The sequence below is a fragment of the Sarcophilus harrisii genome, chromosome 4 (genome assembly GCF_902635505.1).
Source record: "Sarcophilus harrisii chromosome 4, mSarHar1.11, whole genome shotgun sequence".
NCBI classification, from domain to species: Eukaryota; Metazoa; Chordata; class Mammalia; order Dasyuromorphia; family Dasyuridae; genus Sarcophilus; species Sarcophilus harrisii.
In genome coordinates, this window is record NC_045429.1 from 389,532,822 (window position 1) to 389,555,981 (window position 23,160).

The 23,160-nt window shown below is 37.5% G+C and overlaps 1 protein-coding gene across 6 annotated transcripts in view; it reads left to right on the forward strand.

Moving 5' to 3' along the window:
- Positions 1 to 23,160, forward strand: part of SUSD4 (sushi domain containing 4) — a 253,131-nt gene that overhangs the window by 9,925 nt on the left and 220,046 nt on the right. For 2 of the 6 annotated variants that reach the window (XM_031967067.1, XM_031967073.1), the window contains exons 1-2: positions 17,642 to 17,977; positions 18,893 to 19,096. In XM_031967067.1, coding sequence (XP_031822927.1) covers positions 18,928 to 19,096 — 169 coding nt within the window. In that variant the 5' untranslated portion in view covers positions 17,642 to 17,977; positions 18,893 to 18,927. Of the gene's footprint in view, positions 1 to 17,641; positions 17,978 to 18,132; positions 18,270 to 18,892; positions 19,097 to 23,160 lie in introns of those variants that run through there. The other 4 variants (XM_031967069.1, XM_031967070.1, XM_031967072.1 and 1 more) reach the window with 3 other exon arrangements.

The window sequence follows — 23,160 nt, forward strand, 5'->3', positions numbered from 1 at the left end:
TATTGTTTCTTATCTTTTAAGGGCATGTTTTAATTTTGACTGATTTAAAAAAAAACAAAATTGCATGAATATATTTGTTCTTAAGAAGTCAATAAAAGAACTCGAGAGAAGCTTAATGGAGGCAACCATTTCTTGAATGGAGGCCATCACTGAAATTATCCAGCAGTCTATCTCATACTTATCTTTATTGAGCTTTGTTCACCTGCAACTTTGGTTCTTCAGAGGCAGTGGTGTTCCAAGATTCATATACATGTCGTATTGCCAAAAGAACATTTGTGTTGAAAAGATGGGTTTTTGTGCCAGTGAGTAGCTTGAGATTATTAAAAGCACCACATAATTTTCCAAATGCAATCCAGCCTTCTCTTTACTTACTTTTATGTGGGAGCCCAACTTATTGTCCATCTTCAATACCTATGCTAAATATATGTACAGATTTGCTGATGCAATGAACTATCCACCGGAATGTCAAAATCTGAACAAGAGACATTTTTCATCAATTTGTTTTTGCCAAATAGATTTTTAAAAGATTATCATGTATCTTATTAAAGAAGTTCTGTAATGATCTAAGGTCTAATTACTCCCAGAGAGATATTAGGGGATTCATGAATTTAGACAGGAGAATATTCCTTTTCAATCCTATAATTTTATTTTGTGGATTTGAAAACATTTCTGTATATTATTTCATAATATATAAAAGATTAAGGTTTAATGAGAACAATATCATCTATAAATAGTAACATCAGGATGCCCTTACCATCAATAGAGAATCCTTCTTCTATTTGGAGTCTTGTAAGATATTTTCCATGACCGCAGGAATCATTTTTGAAAATTCTATCTCTTCTTGTTTTGTGTCTCACTTGATGTTGATAATCAAAGGGCTGAATAATATGTTTGCACTTATGAAATCATATGTGATCTGAACATATGCATGTAGAAGGACTTTAACTTCATATTGTTTTACCAAGTCAAATGCATTTTGGTAATCAAACAATAAATACTCCTGGATCTTGTGCTCCCCATTTTCCCCACATATATTATAAACTCTAAAAATGTAGAATTCTTTAGATTTATTTGTGAAAGACTACTTGTCTCTGTCTTATTTTCATCAAGGATACCCTTGATGTGAACATAGATCATTCATTTAAAGCTTTCAGAATATGAGGAAGTAGATATACATTTATTGCTATAGTCAGTAATTTTCCCACTTTAATTTTTTTTATACTTTCCCCTTTCTGATCTATTTTCAAAAATGATCATTCAACATTTTAAAGATTGTATCGCATCCCACATAAAGCACTTAGTGTATATTTGCTGTGTCCAGCCATTCTTCCTGATTTTGTCTTCCTTTGTGCCATTTCTACTCTTTTTGAGTACCTACCACATTGTAAATTGAGTAGAAAAAAATAGATCTATTCTAGGGATTGATGAAAAGAAATAATTTCAGATAAAGTAACAGATTTGTTCCATTTTGTATTTATTGTTGCCTTTTTGCCATTTTGACCCATAAATACAAACTTTCCATATGCTTGTTTTTGCTTCCACTACCTTTATTCTGCTTTCAAAGGTGATATTTCTCATAATCTTCTGCCATCCTCCTCCACAATATTTTACAAATGCATTTGTATTCTAAGCTAGTGTTGCCCTTGTGCTGATGTCTTTCATTGCTTTTAAAGAAGACCAACCATTGCATGAGGAAGTGGTTTCATGGCTCTTTGGGCCTCTCAGTGTGATGTGTTATGTCAATTAACTTTTTTTGGGAAATTGTAATTTGATTATAATCACATAAATTACATTTAATTAATTTCATTATATTTAATTACACTCAATATTGACTTTTTCCTTTTTTCCATTTCTCATTGAGGGGTCACTAATGATTTGTTTGAATAATTCTGATCAAGCACATACAGACATAAATTATTATGCCACATTATATATATGTATATAAATATATGCATTCGTGTTTAGTATATACATATATATATATATATATTTTGTTCAGTTTACAGAAAATATGTTTACTCATTATACCGAGTCATTTTTCAAATGGTTGGGTCTACTATGAATTAGCAAATTCTTTACAATAACTCCAGTGGCCCCCAGGGGGCAGAAGTCCACAGGTTGGGAACCAGTGTTCTACTTGTATACTTATTTATATATTTTTTATTTTTTTGAAATTTTAACAATGTGCCTTTCTCCCTTATTGAAAATGTAAGTTCATTCAGGGTACAGAGGAACCATACATAATAATCATTCCCCATAGATTTTCCATTTAGTTAAGCTGTAGGATTGTTGTGGTTGTTTAGTCATTTTAAGTTGGATCTGACTCTTTTCTGACCACTTTTGGGGTTTTCTTGGGAAAAATACTGCAATGGTTTGTCATTTCCTTCTGCAGTTCCTTATACAGATGAGGAAACTGAGGCAAACAGGTTTAAATGACTTGCCCAGGATCACACCACCGTCTGATTTCCATTTTATCACCTAGCTCTCCTGAAACTGTAGGATTAGGCTATAGAGTTTCAGAGATAGAAGGAATTTTAGAGACAATTTAGTTCAACCTTTTTCATTTTAGGGAAAAGAAATCTGAGATTCAGACAAGTGAAGTGAGGCCATTCTAATAGTAAGTAGTAAAGCCAGAATTTGAAAAGAGATCTTTTTGGCTCCAAATCCAGTTTTCTCCCCACTACCCCCACCCTGCCCTTTTCCTCATATTGCAGAATTAAGTTCACAATATTTAGCACACAGTAAATCATTGATAAACCACTCTCTCGTGAAAACAAATATACATGAAAAAGCCTTATGTAGCTCTTGCAAAAATCAGCAAGACAAAATTTAGCCAGAAATAAAAAAATACAGAGTTAAACTTGATGAATCTTGTGCTTTAGGGATTCAGCATTCTTGGCAACAAGACCTCTTGTGTCTAACCTCTCATTTTATAGAAGAGGAAACTGAGGCTGAAAGAGATTAAGTGAATTCCCTAGGATCATACAACCAGTAAGTGTTTGAGGTAGAATCTGAACTCATTTTTCTTTAACTCCCCAATCTAGAACTCTATCTATCCACTGAGACACCCTGAAGCAGTCTGGTGAGTTCCCCATGTGCTGATAGATTTACACCTGGCACAGCTACAACTAGTTTAGATCATGTTGCTGCAAAATTATGGGTAATATTGAGATATATGATGACTTTTGTCATTTAAGAAAACATTGTAGAACCATTAGAAAGTGAAACAAGGAAGCCAAGTTGGCACAGGATAAGGTAAAGCTATTCAAGAAAACATGAATATTTCCTTGTCAAGTCCTATCATATAATAGGCTAAACAATAGACATTCTTCATTTACTTGGTCTATTGTAAATAGTTCAGATGGATTCTTGAGTGATTATGTCAATAAACATTTATTAAACACCTATTATCTGCCAGTCACAGTGCAAAAGATACAAAGAAAGGCTCTTGGGGAGCTTATGCAAGGGAGACAATATGCAAACAATTCTGGACAAACAAGCTATATAGAATATAAGTTGGAGATAACCAACATAGGGAAAGCACTAGAATTAAAGATCTCATTTAGGAGGCTCTGCAGTACTTCAAGGATTAATGATCCCCGAAGTGAGGTCATTTGAATAGTAAGTCATTGACAAACAGAAGCATCTGTAGGGCATCACCAACTCTAAGAAATCCTTTATCCCTCTAGGATCTTTACTGTAATCCTCCATGAAAACAGGAAAAAAATTTTTTTCAAACATATACAAATCCCAAAAGTTGGTCTATTAAGTGAATAGACACTTTACATGGATGATGAACTGGTTCCCAAATTGGATAGGATGAAAAAAAGTGGTGGATTTAGGAAATTGAATTGTGCTTTTAATTACTCCAAACATCTCTTTTCCTCTCCTCACCGCTTTTTCCCCCTCCCCTCTCTTCCTTTCTCCCCTTCTTCCCTTCCTTCCTTTCTTTTTCCCTGTTCTTCCTTCCTTTCCCCTCTTCCTTTCCCTTCTCCTCTTCTCCCTTCTTTTCCCTTTCCCTCCCCTCTTTTTTATCTTTTCCCTTCCCTTCCTTTTTCTTCCCTTCCTTCCCCTCCCCTTTCTTTTTTCTCTCTTTTTTCTTTCTCTTTCCCCTTCTTCTCCTCTCTCTTCTCTCCTCTTCTTTCTCTTCTCCTCTCTTCTTTAGTCTCTCCCTTTTAAACAAAACTCTTTCTGTGGTGCTATATTGATGCAAAACATGGAATACAACAGTCTAGATAGTTAAAGTTGTGAAACATTCAAAAGACAATGGAGAGATCCATGGTAGGTGTTATTAGGCTAGAAAGAATTGGCTAGCCAGCAACTGCTTAAGTGAAGAAGCATAAAGGAAGGGGTATAATCTGGCTAGGTGGTGCAGTGGATAGAATTTGAGGTCAGGAACACCTAAGTTTAAATCCACCTCAGATACTTACTAGCTATGTGACTCTGAGCAAGTCACTTAACTCTGCTTGCCTCAGTTTCCTCATCTGTAAAATGAGGTGGAGAAGGAAATAGCAAACCACTTCACTATCTTTGCTAAGAAAGCCCCAAATGGGATCATGAAGAGTTGGACATAACTGAACAACTGTACTAACATAATCCAGTGGAAAGAGCCACTGGTTCTTAGATTAAATGACAGTTTCAGATTCTGCCTCAATTATTACTCATGTGTGACCTTAGGCAAATCATAACTTCCTTGGGTCTCAATTTCCTCCTCTCTACACAAGAGTTGAAATCAATGACCTCTGAGGTCCCTTACAGTTGCAAATCTTTGTCTCTATGTCCCTGAAGCACATGGGGCTGAGGCAAAGAATAACCCATGAATAGCCTGTGTGTTCTATTTGCATTTACATACTGCCAAGAGAACTCGAGGAAAGCTCCTTTCATATTTGGTAGAACTGTTTTCAGATGATATGGACAAAGGTTGCATAGACTGTGACTGTATGCAAGGTGAATTACAGGAATGAGTTACAGCATAGATGAGATCATGGATCCATTGATGTATCCACGTCATATAATTTTCATTTTAATTAACAACTGAAAATATAACAAAGTATTAGTTTATCTTTTATTTGCAAAACAACTGAAGTGGGAAGGTTGAGTAAAGGAGGTGTTATTACTGAGCCTGCTTGCTCAGAAGGTTGTTTGATTATCTCTGAACCAAATATTGTTACTCAGAGGCAAGGGCTTAAAGTTAATAAAAAATGTATCAAATTCATAATTAAATGGAAATGCTAAGAGCTCAGAATATGTTCTTTTGTTAGGCTCTTTTTTTTCCTTCTTTCCATGCCCCAAATTCAACCAACTGGAATTATTTCCTCAGCACCAGATATTTGCTTTGGGCTCTGAAATGACAGATATCTTTGCATATCAGATTTACTCTGTGGTGGGTTTAATGAGAAAAAGCAGTCAGTCAGCAACATATATTAAACACCCACTGTGTGCAAAGAGCTATAAGTAAGTGATGTATAAAGGACAGAGAACATTATGGTTCCCCTTAAAAGAGGTAGGTATTTATTCACATGGTGAAGAAGATGATATTGCAAGATGAGAACCTTTAAAAAATACCAAGAAAACAGAAATAAATACAGTTTGGTGTAATTTAGACAATAAAAAAGTACATATTGGCTCTGAAGTCCTATCTGTGGTGTTTCCACCTTTCTGTATAGTGATCTCCAAATTTTTTTTGTCCACGTATCCCATCATCACAACATTTTTGAGTACCTATTTTCAAAATGTGTATGTCTGCTTCTATGAGAGGAAATGTAATAAAGAAAATAGAGTCAACCTTGAAATCATGACAACTTTGTTTATATTCAGTCTCTGCCATGCACTGGTTATGTGACCCAGATCTTCATCACCTGGGAGGGAAAGTACAAGGTGCTTTCTCTCCTCTCAATTTCAGCAATGGTGTTTAGAAGAAAAGCTCTTTCATAATATCTCGTCCAATAGGAGGGAAGAAAATAAGCATTTGATAAGCACCTACTATAACATTTATAAAGTGCTTTATAAATGTTATCTCATTTTTATTCTAACAACAACCCTAGGGAAAAGATGCTATGGTTATTCCCTTCTTATAAATGAGAAAACTGAAATAGACAAGAGGTAAGGGATTTTCCTCAGTATCACATAGTTATTAGATGGGTCTTCCTGAGTCCAGGCCCAGTGCTTTATCCACTGTTTCACCTAGCTGCCCATAAGCTTGGTGAAGAGAGTTTGAGACATGTTGTAATTGTTGTGGAGACACTGCAGTTATATCCAGTTTTGTGAGATTATTTAGGGTTTTCTTGGCAAAGATACTAAAGCAGTTTGTCATTTCCTTCTCTGGCTTATTTTACAGATACAGAAACTGAGGCAGAGTTAATTGATTTGTTCAGGGTCACACAGCTAGTAAGTGTCTGTGACTGGATTCAAATTCAGATCCCCTTGACTTCAGGACTTGTATACTATGTACTGTAGAACCTAGCTGAGACATGTATAAGAAAAACAATCTGGCAATAATATAATTAATAATAATATCATTAATAATATTATAGTTACCATTTAATAATAACAGGTATTATTAATAATAATAATAGCTACCACTTATGTAGTACTTTAAGGTTTGAAAAGCTCTTTATAAATATTAATTCCTCTTATCCTTATAATAATCTTGAGAAAGATATGCTATTATTATGCCCATTTTACAGATAAGAAAACAGAGGCAAAGAGAGACTAATTATTTGCCAGGGTCACAGATTTAGCAAATGTCTGAAACAGGATTTAAACTCAGATATTCCTGACTGCAGGCCCAGTCTACTAGCCTCTATATCATCTAACTGTCTCTCCGTGGTACAGAAGGGTCCAAGAGCTTTATTATTTTATAGTGTCCTACCTGCAGATCATTTTCAACTGCCAGGACCTTGAATGTATAGTCTTTTCTCTCTCTACTTTTCTGTTAGGGATCACAAAAAGGATCATGATCCTTAGGATGCTTCCAGCCTCAAAGGAATACTTTTCGGAAACTGTCTTTTTGCCTCTGATTCCTACCTTCTTCAATTGTCCCCTCTCTATTAAGTCCTTTATTCTTTCCCCTTTCCCCTCCTACTTACCTGTAGGGTAAGATACATTTCTATACACCACAAAGTAGGTATGTTATTTCCTCTTTGAGCCAAATCCAATGAGGGTGAGATTCAAACAATGCTCACCCCCTCCCTTCCTATCCTCTACTATATCAATAGGTAATTGTGTCTTTTTGGAGGTGTGTGTCTCTCTCCACCCTCAACTGTGCTTTAAACTCTCTCTAACTGATTCTCTTGTTGTTGGATGGAGTGTCTCCTGCTGGCCAAGCAACTTCACTAACTACCATGGATGAAGGGGATGAAAAGAAAGAAAAATCCCTTCTTCTTCTACCGAGAGCTGAAGAACTGAGTTTTTCCTTACTGCTGGCTTTCTTTTCTATCTACTCCAAACTGCCGGACTGACTTCAGGATTCATGACATTGCTTCTTCTGAGTTAGAGTTAGAGAAAGAAATATTCATATTTTCTAAAGGGGTGTTACCGTGCTTTGTTAACATATTAATATTTCATCATTGAGGATGGATGGAAACTCAATCATCTCTTAGTCCATAGACAAGTAGTATTGTATTAATAATAATTAAGTACACCATAAAACTTACACAGAAATATAATTAGAAAAGGATGAAGTAATGATGAAATAATAATTGAAACTAGAATCAACAGGGAGTCAGTGGGGGTTACTAATTAAGGAAGTGACATGATTGAGACCTGTAATTAAGGAAAATAACTTTGCTAGCTATATGGAGACTAGATCAGAGATAGGTAGATAGATAGGTATTTATATATATATGTAGATAGATAGATAGATAGATAGATAGATAGGTAGGTAGGTCGGTCGGTCATTCACTAAATTTTTAATGTGCTAGGCACTGTGCTAAGGTCTGGTCATAAAAGCAAATAAGGAAGTCCCTATCCTCAAAGAGCTTACATTCTACTGAGAAAAGATGGCACATAATGGGGAGCTGGAAAGATGACCTGACAAAGGGGAAAAGTACCCACATATAGGCAAGGTAGTTTTTTGAGGGGGAGTTTTAGAGAGTAGGGATGAAAGTAAGAGAGAGAGAGACACTTGAGATAGAGAGTCCAATTACAAGGCTATTGTAATAGCCCAGGTGATAGGTGATGAGGGCCTTAGCTAGGGTAGTGACTTTGTGAGTAGAAAGAAGGAGGTAGATATAGACAGTATTATGAAGGGAGAAATGACATTTGACAGTTGATTAGATATGTCTAATCAAAGCAAATCTAAAGATTTGACTCTGGCTCACTGGAATGATGATGGTCCACTCACCAATTATAGAGAAGTTCAGAAGAGGAGTTGGTTTAGGGGAAGACAATATAAAATCTTTGAAGTAGATGGCAATATCACTATGCTCATCCTGTATAATTCTGTCTCTCCCAAGATTAAATAACAGGGGTGAGGCTCTTATTCACTGTCACAGGGGGCAGACCCCATAATCTAATGGATTTCTGTTCCAACAAGATGATCTAGATATGGATGATGGGTAGTGAATTGGTATGTTGGTAAGGATATTTCCCAATGGCACCTGCATAGCTACTGCTTTAGATGTTTTGGGTGTCAAGTAAATTATAACTGCCCTGAGGAACAGGCTGTCAAGGCTGAAAACAGGGAAGTTTGGGAAGCTGATATATATAAGTATGGATCATAAAGGTAGGTATGTATGGGCATTGCAGGCAAGTCTTATAATTGTTAATCATAGAAAAAGGTGGCTTTTAAGCCATCTTGCCATAGTCTAATTTGTTGATCACACACCCCTTAAAATTATGGCATGGCTACTATTTGTAGCTCACTGATCTAGTATCTCTCTCATCTCCAACATCTACTACAAAGTTACTAAAATTATCTTTCTAACAATCTAGTGATCAAATTTATATACTATACTTTGAATTGTATTCTTCTATAGTATTCTAAGAAGGGCGAATAGGGATTATTTTTTAAAATTTCCAATGATGACATTTTTCCCTTCTAAAATCTTTAAAATGTAATGATGCAGGTATCAAAAACACTATATATGGTCTTTTAAGAACATGACAACAGGCTGAATTTCCTCTAACTGATGGGAGCGTTCTCTCACCAGTGAAAATAGAGGCTCCTCCAGGGCATGGATGGACATGATTCATATTTGTCTTGTAAGACCTATTGTAGTTAGACCACTGAAAAGGGCTCAATAAATACATATTGGGTTATTTAATTAGTCGCTGCACCTTTTATCTTACATCCATCATCTTCCTCTCCAAACCTAGGAAATTTGTACAACTCTGCCTCACTTAAATACAATTCACAAGCAAGTCAAAACATAATCCATGATGTTATTGGTCCTCTGAAAACAAATGACAAACAACAACAGCAACAACAATTTCCCTAAATTATCTGTTTCTTTTAATGGTATCACCATTCTCTGAGTTACCCAGAGTTGGAAAATCTGGAATAATTTTATTTTTAAGAAAAGTTTTATTAATGGATTTTGTTTTGCATCAAAATCGTTTCCAGATAGTCCATTCCTCTTCACCACCTCCCAGCCAAAATAACTCTTTTATGATAGAAAGCAAAAGTAACACAGTACATTTAACAGCATATATAATAGTCTTCATCCCTAGCATGTCACCCCCAGATTTTGACTCCCTCACTCCCCACATGAGGTCATTTGTTAAGTATTATCATGTCTATCTCCATAACATCTTGCATCTATCTGTTCACTCCTCCACACTCATTTTGCTGAAACTGAAATTTATACTTTTATGATTTTGGTAACAGTCTGGTCTCCTTTAATTCCAATCTCTCATCTTTAACATCCACTACACAATTACTAAAATTATCTTTCTGATTCACAACTCTTACCACGTTGCCCTATTAAAAAACTTTAGTGGCTTCCCACTGTCAAGAGGATACAATAAAAATGTTAAAAAATAAATGAATTTAAAATTAAAATATAGAATAAATTTATAAAAATAAAATTATATTTGTATATGTACATAAAAGAGTAAACAATATGATCTCTTTGAGCATCATTGCCCTTCACAATTTGGCTTCAACCTGCCTTTCCAACTTTTCATTCTACTTCTCTTCACAAAATCTCATCTAGCCAAACTGGACCATGATCTATTCTTTTATCTTATTTTATGGTTTTCTGCCACCAGGTGCTATTCATGCAAGATCTCCTTGATGCTTGGAATACTAGTCCCTTCTCATCTCTGTTTGCTAAATTTTTCTCTTCCTTTACCGCCTTTCCTAATCTGTCTGGATCAAAGCTTAAGAGCTGCAAGACCTTAGAGATCATTGAGTCCAACTTTACTCCTTTACAGATAAGGAAACTGAAGCCCCAATATCTTTCTTTCTCATTTCGTATAGCAAGTTGGTTAGACCTCTTCTTTGCCTTTATCCATTCTACTTACACTTGTTTACTTGGTCTATATGTCCTATTGGGTCCAAGCTTCTATGACAGCAAAGACTATATCATTTATCAATTTTTCAGTCCTTATTAGATAGCACAGTGCCTCGAACATGACAGACATTTAAGAAATGTTTTTTTTCAGTTGAAATGCACAACTGAATAAGCCAGAGACCAAATTAATTCATTCCTTAATGAAGCCCTTTTCTGTTTCTATTTTTAAACTGTTTTTATTTTTTAAAATTTATTTAGTGTTTTATTCTCCCTCAATTACATGTAAAAACAATTTTTAATATTAATTCTTAAAAATTTGAATTGCAAATTCTTCCCTTCCTCCCTCCCCTTGTCCCCCCATTGAGAGGCAAACAATTTGATACAGGTTATACATGTGTGGTTGTGTAAAACATATTTCCATATTGGTCATGTTGTTAAAGAAAACATAGACCATAAAAATTTCAAGAAAAACAAGGAAAGTTTAAAAAGTATGTTTCAATTTATATTCGGAGACCATCAGTTCTTTCTCTGGGGATAGATAACTTTTTTCATTGTTAGTCCCTCAGAGTTGTCTTGGATCACTATATTGCTGGGAATAGCTAAATGATTCACAGCTAATCATCACAGCTTACTTTATATACTTTGACTTTGTATCAGTTCGGGTAAATGTTTCCAAGTTTTTCTGAGAGCATCCTGCTCACCATTTCTTATAGCACAATAGTATTACATCACAAGCATATAGCACAATTTGTTTAGCCATTCCCCGAATGATGGGTACTGCCTTTAAAATAGCTGTAAATATTTTTGTACATATAGGTGTTTTTCCTTGTTGTTTTTTTTATTAAAATATTTCTCTTTTGGGGTATAGAACTAGTAGTAAAAGGTATGCATGATTTTATAGCTCTTTGAGAAGAGATCCAAATTGTTCTAAAGAATGCCTGAATCAGTTCACAATTTCAACAGTGCCTTAATGTTTAATTTTCTCCCACATCCCCTCCCATATTTATCCTTTTCCTTTTCTGTTCCATCAGCCAATATAATAGGTGTGATATAATACCTCAGAATTGTTTTAATTTTCATTTCTCAAATCAGTAGTGAGTTGAAATATTTTTTTTCATATGGCTATAGTTAGCTTTGATCATTTTATCTGAAAACTGTTCGTATCTTTTGATTAGTTATCATTTGGGGAATGACTCTTATTTTCATAAATTTGACTCAGTTTTCATTTGAGAAATGAGATCTTTATCAGAGAAAATTGCTTCAAAAATTTTGTGTATATAACTGCATTTTTCTCCATCCCTACTCCCCAGATTTATTCTATTCTCTCTTTCTGTGCACTCTATCTCTCAAAAGTGTTTTTCTTCTGACTACCACCTCCTCCAAGTTGCCCTTCCTTTTATCCCCCTGCTTCCCTTATTTTGTTCCTCTCCTACTTTCCTGTAACAGAAGACTGATTTCTGTACCCAATTGAGTGTATAAGTTATTTCCATTTTGATTTAATTCTGATGAGAGTAAGGTTTACTCACCTTTCAAATCCCCCAGCTTCACCTTGTAAAAGCTTTTTCCTGTCTCCTTCTCTTATTTCATTCGTCTTTCTCCCTTCTTAATTTTATTTTTTCTTAGATATCTTCCCTTCATATTCAATTTACACCTGTATCTTCTTTTTATATATATTCTTCTATCTGCCCTAATAAATGAGAAAGTTCTTATAAGTTACAAGTATCATCTTCCCACATAGGAATATAAATATAAGACCCTTATGATTTCCCTTTCCTATTTGCCTTTTTATGCTTTTCTTGAATTTTGTATCTGCAGTCAAATTTTTGATTCAAACCTGGTCTTTTCATTAAGAATACTTGAAAGTTCTTTATATCATTTAATGACCATTTTCCCCCTGAAAAATTATACTCAGTTTTTCTGTATAGGTGATTCTTGGTTGTAATCTTAGCTCCTTTGCCCTCTGGAATATCATATTCTAAGCCTTCTGATCCTTTAATGTAGAAGCTGATAAAATCTGGTGTTATCCTTATTGTAGTTTCACCATACTTGAATCATTTCTTTCTGGTTACTTGCAATATTTTCTCCTTGACCTGGGAGCTATAGAATCTGTCTACAATATTCTTGGGAGTTTTCATGTTGGGATGTCTTTTATTAGTTGATCTGTGATTTCTTTCAATTCCTTTTTACCCTCTTCCTTGATAATTCCTTGAAAGATGATGTCTAGCCTCTTTTTTTTTTTGATCATGTCTTTCAAGTTGTCCAATAACTTTAAAATGATCTCTCCTGGATTTATTTTCCAAATCAGTTGCATTTCCAAATAGATATTTCACATTGTCTTTTTTTGGCCATTGATTTTGTTTTATAGTATCTTGATTTCTCATAAAGTTATTAGCTTCCATTTGCTAAATTCTAATTTTTAAGGAATCATTTTCTTCAGTGAGCCTTTTACCTCCTTTTCCATTTGGTCAATTCTACTTTTCAAGGAGTTTCTTTTTCCAATAAATTTTTGTGTCCCTTTTCCCCTTTGACCAACTGTGCTTTTCAGGGTATTCTTCTCCTCATTGGTTTTTTGTTCCTCTTTTTTTAAAATTATAACTTTTTTATTGACAGAACCCATGCCTGGGTAATTTTTTACAACATTATTCCTTGCACTCACTTCTGTTCTAACTTTTCTCCTCCCTCCCTCCATCACCTCCCCCAGATGACAAGCAGTCTTATACATGTTAAATATGTCACAGGATATCCTAGGTACAATATATGTGTGCAGAACCGAACAGTTCTCTTGTTGCACAGGAAGAATTGTATTCAGAAGATAAAAAATAACCTGGGAAGAAAAACAAAAATGCAAACAGTTTACATTCATTTCTCAGTGTTCTTTCTTTGGGTGTAGATGCTTCTATCCATCATTGATTAACTGAAACTGAGTTAGATCTTCTCTTCATCGAAGAAATCCACTTCCATCAGAATATATCCTCATACAGTATTGTTGTTAACGATCTCCTGGTTCTGTTCATTTCACTTAGCATCAGTTCATGTAAGTCTCTCCAAGCCTCTCTGTATTCATCCTGCTGGTCATTTCTTACAGAACAATAACATTCCATAACATTCATATACCACAATTTACCCAATCATTCTCCAGTTGATGGGCATCCATTCATTTTCCAGCTTCTAGCCACTACAAACAGGGCTGCCACAACATTTTGGCACATACAGGTCCCTTTCCCTTCTTTAGTATCTCTTTGGGATATAAGCCCAGTATTTTGCTCAAGTATTTTTTTTAAGGTGTTATTTTCTTCAGTATTTTTGTCTCTTTTACCAAGCTGAGGATACTTTTTTCATGATTTTCTTGCATCACTCTCATTTCTCTTCCTAATTTTTCCTCTGCTTCTTTTACTTGCTTTTCAAAATCCTTTTTAAGCTCTTTTCATGATCTGAGGCCAATCCATATTTTTCTTGGAAGCTTTGAATAGTGGATCTTTGACTTTGTTATCTTCTTTTGAGTGTGCATTTTGATCTTTTTTTTTTGTCACCATAGTTACTTTCTATGGTTAGAATTGGGTGTGTGTGTGTGTGTGTGTGTGTGTGTGTGTGTGTGTGTTGTTTGCTAATTTTTCATTCTTTTTCTTGGCTTTTAACTTTTTGTTAAAGTGATACTCTGTTTCCACAGAGGAAGGCCCATTGTCCCAAACTTCAAGGTGTTTTTGCAACTGTTTTCAGAGATACTTCTAGGGACCTGTATGTTATCATTTCTTCTAGGTGGTATAATTTAAGGAGAAATGTATTCACTACTTTCCTGGCCTGTGCTCTGGTCTGAGAATGACCACAAGCACTCTTTTTGGCCTTGGAATTGTGATGAGGCTACTGCTCCATTGCAGTAGTAAGCTGTAGTGTGCTAGTGTTCCTCTTCACCCTGGGACTGACAAGCAGAACTTTGACACACATCTCATTATAGGCAAAGCAACTAAGTTCTGCCTCAGTGCTAGCAAAGAGACCCCTGCACTATTGACCAATTGTTCAATCCCTTTGCTCTCTGTGGGTAGAGGACTCCAGAAGCACAGTCACTGCTGATTCAATGGCTTTCAAGACCTACTGATTTGCTGGGATCTGGTCTAGGCTAGCTCAGTCTGTGCTGTGTTCTATGCACAATGCCCTCTTACCCAGGTGTAACACACTTTTCCTACTGACCTTCTACATTGTCTTTGGCTAGAAACTTATTTCACCCCATTCTTCTGTGGGTTCTGCTGCTCCAGTTTTAAAGGGTAGATATTGCCTTTTCCTACCCTCTTAATGAAGCATTTTCCCAGGAATTGAGTGACATTGATGTTTTCTCTTTCTATAGATTATGAACCAGTAGTGTTCCATTGTAAAGATCACTAAAGATCAAAGAATCATGTATTTTGAGCTATAAGGGACCTTAAAACCTACCTGAATCAAGCTCTCTCATTTTACAGATGAAAAAACTGAGGCAGAGTAGTAAAATTACTTGACCAGGGCTACAAGGTAGTATTTGAACCCAGAAATACAAGTCCAATGTCCTATTCACTATGCTACTCTGGAGTTTCTCTTGCTATATGAGGGCTGCTTTTAATGACACAGTTCAAGATATCAGATTAGCTTAAGTGTAAGTATTAGGGAATAAGAAGTAGAGATTGGAAGAAAATGCCAACACTGTTTCCTCAAGATGAGGAAAGAATTGGGACCAATGAAAATTTTATGGTACAATATATTTGTTGATGACTGTTTAAGTCTTATTAACCAGAGGACTCAGAAGGAACAGGTGCTGTGAAAAGCTCTTCTCCCTAGTCTTCCTGCCAATGCTTCTTTCTTTCCCCCTCCTAGCTAGATGCCACATCCTGGATTCCTCTCCTCCCTTAATGATAATCCTTTTCTTATTCCTATTCCCAAAAGGATGAAATGTTGTCCAGGCAGCTTGATCAAACAAAAATTCCAATAACAAAGCTTCTAGTAAGATGACTTTAACTTGCCACAGTGCCTTAAGGACCATGGTTTTACTATATGTCTTGCTTCTTTCTTCTCCAAACCTCCAGATTTTGCCATTTGACTTGCTGCAGAACATTCCAGGTGAGTTATCTCTCCCAATTAGAACAAGAGTTCTTTGACAGCAGAGGTTGTCTTCCATTTGTTTCCCTAGGGCTGAGCATAATTGCTTTGCACATAATAAACCCTTACTACATGGTTTTCCATTTATTTTTGCATGCACGTTAAACCTAACCATGGCCAAGGAGATTCTAGTGGAGTTGGATTTGTTCTTTGTGAGTCACCATTTTTACCTTCTTTTATTCAAAAGTATTAAATCTACTTTGTAATAAAAAAAGTCTGATAGGATTAACAAGCTACATTATTCATTGTAGAATTTCTAAAAAGGTAAAATATTTTGAAGAAGTTCTTAAAATTGTTCTTAGTCCATATCCAGACTGGTTGACAAACAAGATTTGAAGTAGGAAAATTGTAATTTTTTGTAAATATCAAGAGACTTTATAACACTTCATGGAGGCAAAATAATCATTTGGTTACATTGATAGTATGTTTCATTTATTAAAACAATTTTCTACTTATAAAAAGGCAAAGTAAACTAAAACAGTAAAACCTAAAACCTCAGTCCTGTTGTCCTAGGTCTGTATAACCACACTGCTTTGGGCAGAGCTGAGTTAAAGAAATGTTTGTTGTAATGATCACTTCAAATCTTGCCATTGTGACATTTTTTCCTGCAAAAAAAAATGATGGCTCCCTCTAAACCATATTTTCCAATTGAGACTAGAGGGGGGAAAGAAAAGTCCTCAGAATTCTAGGATGGAAGATAGTGTTGCAAGGGATAATAAAGACCAGTGAGTCCAAACTTCTCATTTTACAAATGAGGCAACTGAGGCTTGCCTAAGACCACAAAAGCTTTTAAATACATTAGGCAAAATTTGAACCCAGATTTGATCTTTGGAGTAAGGGCTGGCAGTATCCACTGGAAGGTGCTATATCCACAGGGAAGATGGTGTGAATGAAATGAGCAAGGGTGACCAAAATGGCACTAGTTGAAGCTATAAGTATTCACTAGCTGGCTTGGTGATGAGTTCGGGAAAAGAGCATGAAGTCTGTGACATCCAGAGTCATGAGGCCAGACCTTTCCCATTAGGTACTCTGTCCAGAAGCTTTACTTATTATTCCTCCCGTCACCCCCACCCTCCTCCACCCCCCTCCCCCCCGCGGACCTTTGGAAGAAGCCTTTTTGCAAATTCCCCATTTCAAAGATGCAGAGTAAGTAGATCTTCAGTCCATGGCCCAGAGGACATCACTACTTTCTCTTCCTCTCTCTCGGTACTCAGAATTCAGCACTCTCCTTCTCTTATCCAAAGTAGTTAGTTGGAGTAGCTACTGATGGAATGAGGAAGTCAGAACTAGGGTAAGAGAAATTATTGTGGAAAGTACCCCCGCCCCACCCCATTCCCCTGGCAGTTTAGGCCACATCCATCAGGGAGGTGCGCTAACGGTGCAGTTCTTCCCCTTCCTCATCCTCCGTTCCCAACCCGTGTATTTTATTTCTGGTTGTTTGCTAAGGTTACGGAATGACACACACACGCCGATAGAAAGACATATACAAAGAGACAGACAGAAACAGAGACAGAGACACAGAAACAGAGACAGAGACACAGAGACATACAGAGACAGAGGTGGGAGAGAGAGACAGACAGACAGACACACACACAGATAGAGAGACATACACAGAGAGACAGAAACAAAGACAGACACAGAAACAGAGACAGAGACAGAGAGACAGAGACGGGGGTGGGGAGAGAGAGAGAAAGAGAGAGAGAGAGAGAGAAACAGAGAGACAGAGAGAAAGACAGAGACACACACAGAGAGAGACAGAGAAAGAGACAGAGACAGAGACAGAGAACAGACAGCATTCGGGTATATTTTTCTTCCCCCTCCCCTTCTTCCCCCCCCCCCCCCTTTCATTTAAAGAAGTTAACGGGGTTGAGAATAAGGCTCCATTGGATGGGCATAGGGAAAAAGGGAGAGGGTTTGATATAGCAAAGCCAACCACCACGGTTTGGAGCGGCGGAAGAAGAAATCTCCCTCCCTCCAGAACTGTGCACTGGGGGCACCAGAGTACGCTAGGTAGTGGCAGCGGCTGCACCCGCGGCTGGCACTTAAGCACGCGCGCAGCCAGGGGCGGGGAAGAGGGAGAGGATGGGTGGGGGGAGTGGAGGCAGCACACGTGTGTGGGAGCGGCGGAAAAGCGGCGAGTGCACAGGACAGGTGCAGGCGCGCAGCCTTCCCATTGGTCCCGGGCTGCGACCCTCCCGCCCCTGCTGCAGCTCCAGCTCCAGCTCCAGCTCCAGTTCCGTCTGTGGGTACGTGTGCACGCGCCCGAGGAGGGGAGGGGAAGAGGGGGCAGGAGGACGGCGCGTGTCCGTCCTCCTCCGGTTCCAACTCCCCCGCCCCTCTGCCCCAGACCCTGTACATCTTCCTCTGCTTCTGCTGCCGCCGCGCGCTCGCGGACACAGGTATGGGAGAGCGCGAGCGCCTCGGGCGCGCGCTATATTTGCAATTCCTTCTTGAGCCGGCTTGGGGGAAGCGGGGAGGGAAATAAAAGGGGGGGGGGGGGGGTTGGAGCTATTGCTGCTACTGCTGCTGCTGCTGCGGCTTTCGTCTTGCTCGCGCAGCAGCAGAGGTCGTGCACAGATGCGGGTTAAGCTTAAGGGGGAGGAGGAAGAGGAGGAGGAGGAGGAGGAAGAAGAAGAGGAAAAAGAGGAGGAGGAGGAGGGGGGAAGGAGACTGTATGCACAAAACCCACAGGTAAGATTTCCAGGCAGAAAAGGACATCCCTATCCGGGAGAAGGGGCGTGCGGAGAGAAAGAGTCGGTGTTTTGGTACCCCCCCTCCCCCGCCCCGGCTGAATGTGACAGCGCGGGGGATATCTCCTGAAGACTATGCAATAGGACACATTCTGAGGGAATAACTGAGGGGGGGAATAATACTGAGGGAAATAAACTGAGAACTACCTGAAGGAACCCAGTGCCACACTGGGGGTATTCTTAAGAGTGAAATATATAGGCCTGAAAGGGGAAGAAAAAAAGTATCTTCTTAGCTATGAGATCTGAGAGGCTTCATACTTTCCTGGCATGGTCATAACTGCTGAATTGCAGGGACGGGTGCAACACAGATTTGCATTAAATCCCTGCCCTCCCACACCTCCATTACTCTTTCGCTAGAAGAGCATCCTAGAGATTGGCACTCTCCGGACCTCAGTGAGTGTCGTTATTGCACAATGGGAAGAGGGGGTGAGATAGAATGAAGTGGGAAGGAGGAGGGCCCAGGGTGCGGAGCAGGGAAAGAGGGCGCTCCGGCTTAGTGGGAGCTGGAAAGGAGAGTGCCCCGAATGAGCTCGGGGTATTTTTATATTCTGCCTCTTGTTACAGACTCTTGCAAGCCGGATGCCCTCTGTGGATAAAAGATGTATCATGGAATGAACCCGAGCAGTGGAGATGCATTTCTAGAGCAGCAGCAGCAGCAGCAGCCCCAGCAGCAGCAGCAGCCCCAGCATCAGTTCCCCCCGAGACTCTTCGCAGTGGTTTTGTGGTTTCAGCTAGCGCTGTGCTTTGGCCCTGCACAGCTTACGGGCGGTGAGTGACTTCTTCATGTGACAGTGTAAAGGGACCCGGGACAGCAGAAGGAGAGTCTCTGACAGGGTTGATGGGGCCTCCATACCCTCCCTTTCAACCTCTGGGGAGTACTACTGAAAGACCCTTCTCTCTTGTGCCCTTCCTTTCATACACTTAGAAAAGAAACCCTCGGGCATAAAAACCAGGGACCATCCTCCTTCAAATACATATTCCAGCTTGCTGAAAAAATCTTTTACTTACTACCTGAAACAAATACACCCCCCCACAATGATACAGGAACATTCCGACAGCAACACCCCAGCTTTTCTGAAGAACCAAACTGAACCTCCCCCTCCCAAGAAGATCCCAATCAATTCAACAGACATCCATGGCTAGTTCACTCTCCTTAGGGGTTGGGGAAGGGAGGAAAGTGTTGGGTAGTTTATGAATGACTATGGATCTCTTGTTACCAGTAGCAGCTTTCAGCCCAGAGAGATCCAAAATTTCATCACCGGAAATTTAGGCAAGTGCTTTTATGGTCACTCAAAGGGGGCAAGTTGGAAATTAGGTTCAAAACATATGACATTATTGCCCAACGATCATCTAGGAAGGAAAGTTAGGCTTTCTTTGCTTTATTTTTCTTCAGGTTTGAAAGGGCTATGTGTACAGAGATATGTCTAATCAAACTGCTTTGCCATGATTTCTCATTTTTGATTTTCAGTGAAAGAAAACATAATAAGTAAAGAGCCCTTCAGTGAGGTAGAAATTATATTAATAACCTCAGTTTCATATGTTTCTAATCTAAGGCATATTTGGTTCTTGAAGCGAAAACATCTTTTGGTTGCATTTGCAGAAGACAGAAAAAAGTGGTTTTTAGAATTTTAGAATTTTGAGTGTCAACTTGCCTATCATTACAGTTTGTCAAACATTTACTCTACAGGCTTTTTGATTTGGAAAAGTTAAGGTGGAAGAAAGTGGGGAAATGTGTTTCTTTAGTTTAAATGCTGTTAACATTGATAAATTACTGTTGGTTAGGAAAAGTCTTGATTGCAATAAGCATACCTTGAAAAAAAAGCTTTTCAACAATATAAACTTATCCAGAATCCTATGTTATAAACTCAGAAGATTTATAGTGAATGAAAACATAACAAGCCAAAGACCCTTCTGTGATGTAGAAATAAGTGGAAATTACATTAATAATCTCAGTTTTATATGTTTCTAATCTAAGACATATTTGTTCTTGAAGAGGGAACATCTTTTAGTTGTATTAGAAGACAGAAAGTCCTTGCTAGAATTCTAGATAGTTCTGAGGTTCTTGCCTTATCCATTATTGCTGTTCATTCAATATTTACTCTAAGTATTTTGATATGGACAATTAAAATAGGAAAAGGGGATTTTTAAAAAGCCTAAATACCATTAATATTAGTCAATTGTTGTTTAGGAAGAATCTTGATTGCAATAAGCAAACCTTTAAAAACACTTTCCAACCATATAATCTCAGTAGAGTTTACAGTTGAGAACAAAAGAATTGGTGGCAATAAAACTCTTCCTATTCTACCTTCCTGAAAGGAAGGGGAAAAAATGGGGGAAGAAGAAGAGGAAAATAACAGATGGAGTTATCAGACAAATCGAAAATTCAGGTATTGCATTTGGGATCCTAAGTTGTGAGTGTAAAGAAACTTGCTATAAATTTTCATATCTGGTTGTATTTGACTACCATATATACATTGCATTGATTTCCAAGCTGTGCCATTTCATTATCAATAAATATCAGTGTCAACCTTTCTTCATTCTTGGTGGAAAAACTTTGCGAGGAAAATGTGTGTGTGTGTATGCATTTGATTTTGTTTCCATAAAAAGTCTTTAGGTGAGGATAGACCTCCTACTTATGTTGAGCAAGGTCAAAATTTTACCTTGCTCATGGCAAGGCAGATCATGGGCATAGGGAGGGCATGGTCATAAAATATACAATTAAAATTCCTTTTGGATCAAAACACCTATCTATAGTCCAAGTATGTAATAGTGTTTTGTGAGTAAAAAGCAGGTGGTTTGAGCTGGGCTTTGAATGACAAAAGATTTTTCACTTTCCTTATCAGTTTATCTCTTCTTTTTCCTTCCTTCCTCAGTCTCCCTTCTTACATTCCCTTCTTCCAAATGAAACACTCTCCCTTCGTGGTAGTCCATTTCTGTCTTACAGTAAATGTGGAGAGCTAGATTTGAAATCAGGTGACTTGATTTCGATAAAACTATGATTCTGGATGAATTTTTTTCGATACTTTAAATTGAGAACAAGATGAACTGTTGTTCCTTTCAAGCATTAAGTCTTTATTATACTGTCTTTGACACTAGTGTGTGATTGTGTACCTTAACCTCTGAGGTGAAAGAGGACATTTCTTATAAGTTTGTTTAAGAAAAATTCTTTGTTCACTTCAATGCACCATATAAATATGAGTTATAATCAATGCAAATATGTGTTAATAAAACTTCAGCCAACTTTCTTTTTTTTTTTATTTAATAGACTTTTATTTACAGGATATATGCATGGGTAACTTTACAGCATTAACAATTGCCAAACCTCTTGTTCCAATTTTTCACCTCTTACCCCCCCACCCCCTCCCCTAGATGGCAGGATGACCAGTAGATGTTAAATATATTAAAATATAAATTAGATACACAATAAGTATACATGACCAAAACGTTATTTTGCTGTACAAAAAGAATCAGACTCTGAAATATTGTACAATTAGCTTGTGAAGGAAATCAAAAATGCAGGTGTGCATAAATATAGGGATTGGGAATTCAATGTAATGGTTTTTAGTCATCTCCCAGAGTTCTTTTTCTGGGTAAAGCTAGTTCAGTTCATTACTGCTCCATTAGAAATGATTTTCAGCCAACTTTCAATTCTAGGATTATCCTCTTCATAAGATGAGAAATTTAAGAAAAGAGACCTTTAAGGTTCAAAGGCAGAAGTTTTTGTTTAGTTCTAATTCTTTGTGACGTCGATTAGGGTTTTCTTGGCAAAAACGCTGAAGTGATTTGTCATTTCCTTCTTCGACTCATTTTTACAGATGAAGAAACTGAAGCAAATGGTTAAGTAGCTTGTCCATGGTGGCCTAGCTAGTAAATTCTTGAGGCCAGATTTGATCTCACAAAGATGGGTCTTCTTTATTTTAAGAATAATTTTCTAATCCACTGCGCCATCTAGCTGCCCTCAAAGGCAGAAAACCCAAATAGTATTATTGCCAAAGCATCTATTTGATTGATTTCATAGAATTTGGAGTGAATTCAATTCTGGGCTGTATGAAAAAGGTAATAACTTCCAAGAATAAGGAATATTCTTGGAATAATGGAAATTATAATCCTATTGTTTGCTGTCATTAGGAGACTTTTGGATACTGCAGTTTAAGCTGTAGAAAATGCAGGGAAAAGCAACCAGAAGTTGCAAAAACTTGAGATCCTATCATAAGAAGAATGGGTTGAAGTCCTTGAATATGATTACACTGGAAAAGAGAAAGGGGAATTATAGCTGGCTTCAAGTGTTGGAAATGTTGTCATATGAATTGATTAGATTTGTTCTCTGTGGCCCAGAAGGTAGAACCAGGGACAATGGGAGTCAGTTCCAAAGAAACCAATTTAGGATTGGTGTTAGAAAAAACTTCCTAACAATTAGAACTGTCTACAAGTACCTTGAGCTGTTTTGAGAGGTGGTAACTTTCCTTCCTTGGAGGGCTTCAAACAGAAAGCTTGAAACAATTGTTTGGTCTAATTTTGTGGTCATTCCTTGGATCTATTTCATTTGTATATGAGTTCTAGATCATTATTGTAGGTCCTTTCAGCTCTCTAAAGTCTTTGATTCCAAATTCAATCCAAGGCTTCTTAAACTATGGGTTTCAATCCTATGTGGCATTGTGTAACTGAATGTAGGAGGCAAAAATTATGATTTATTATCAGTTTTTGTATACCTATTTTATATAATTATATACCTGGGGTCATATAAAAATTTCTTGGGTGAAAAGGCGTTGCTGGTAGAAAAAGTTTAAGAAGGCTTGTTCCAGTCCAGTCTCTTGTTTGAAAGATGCAGAAAC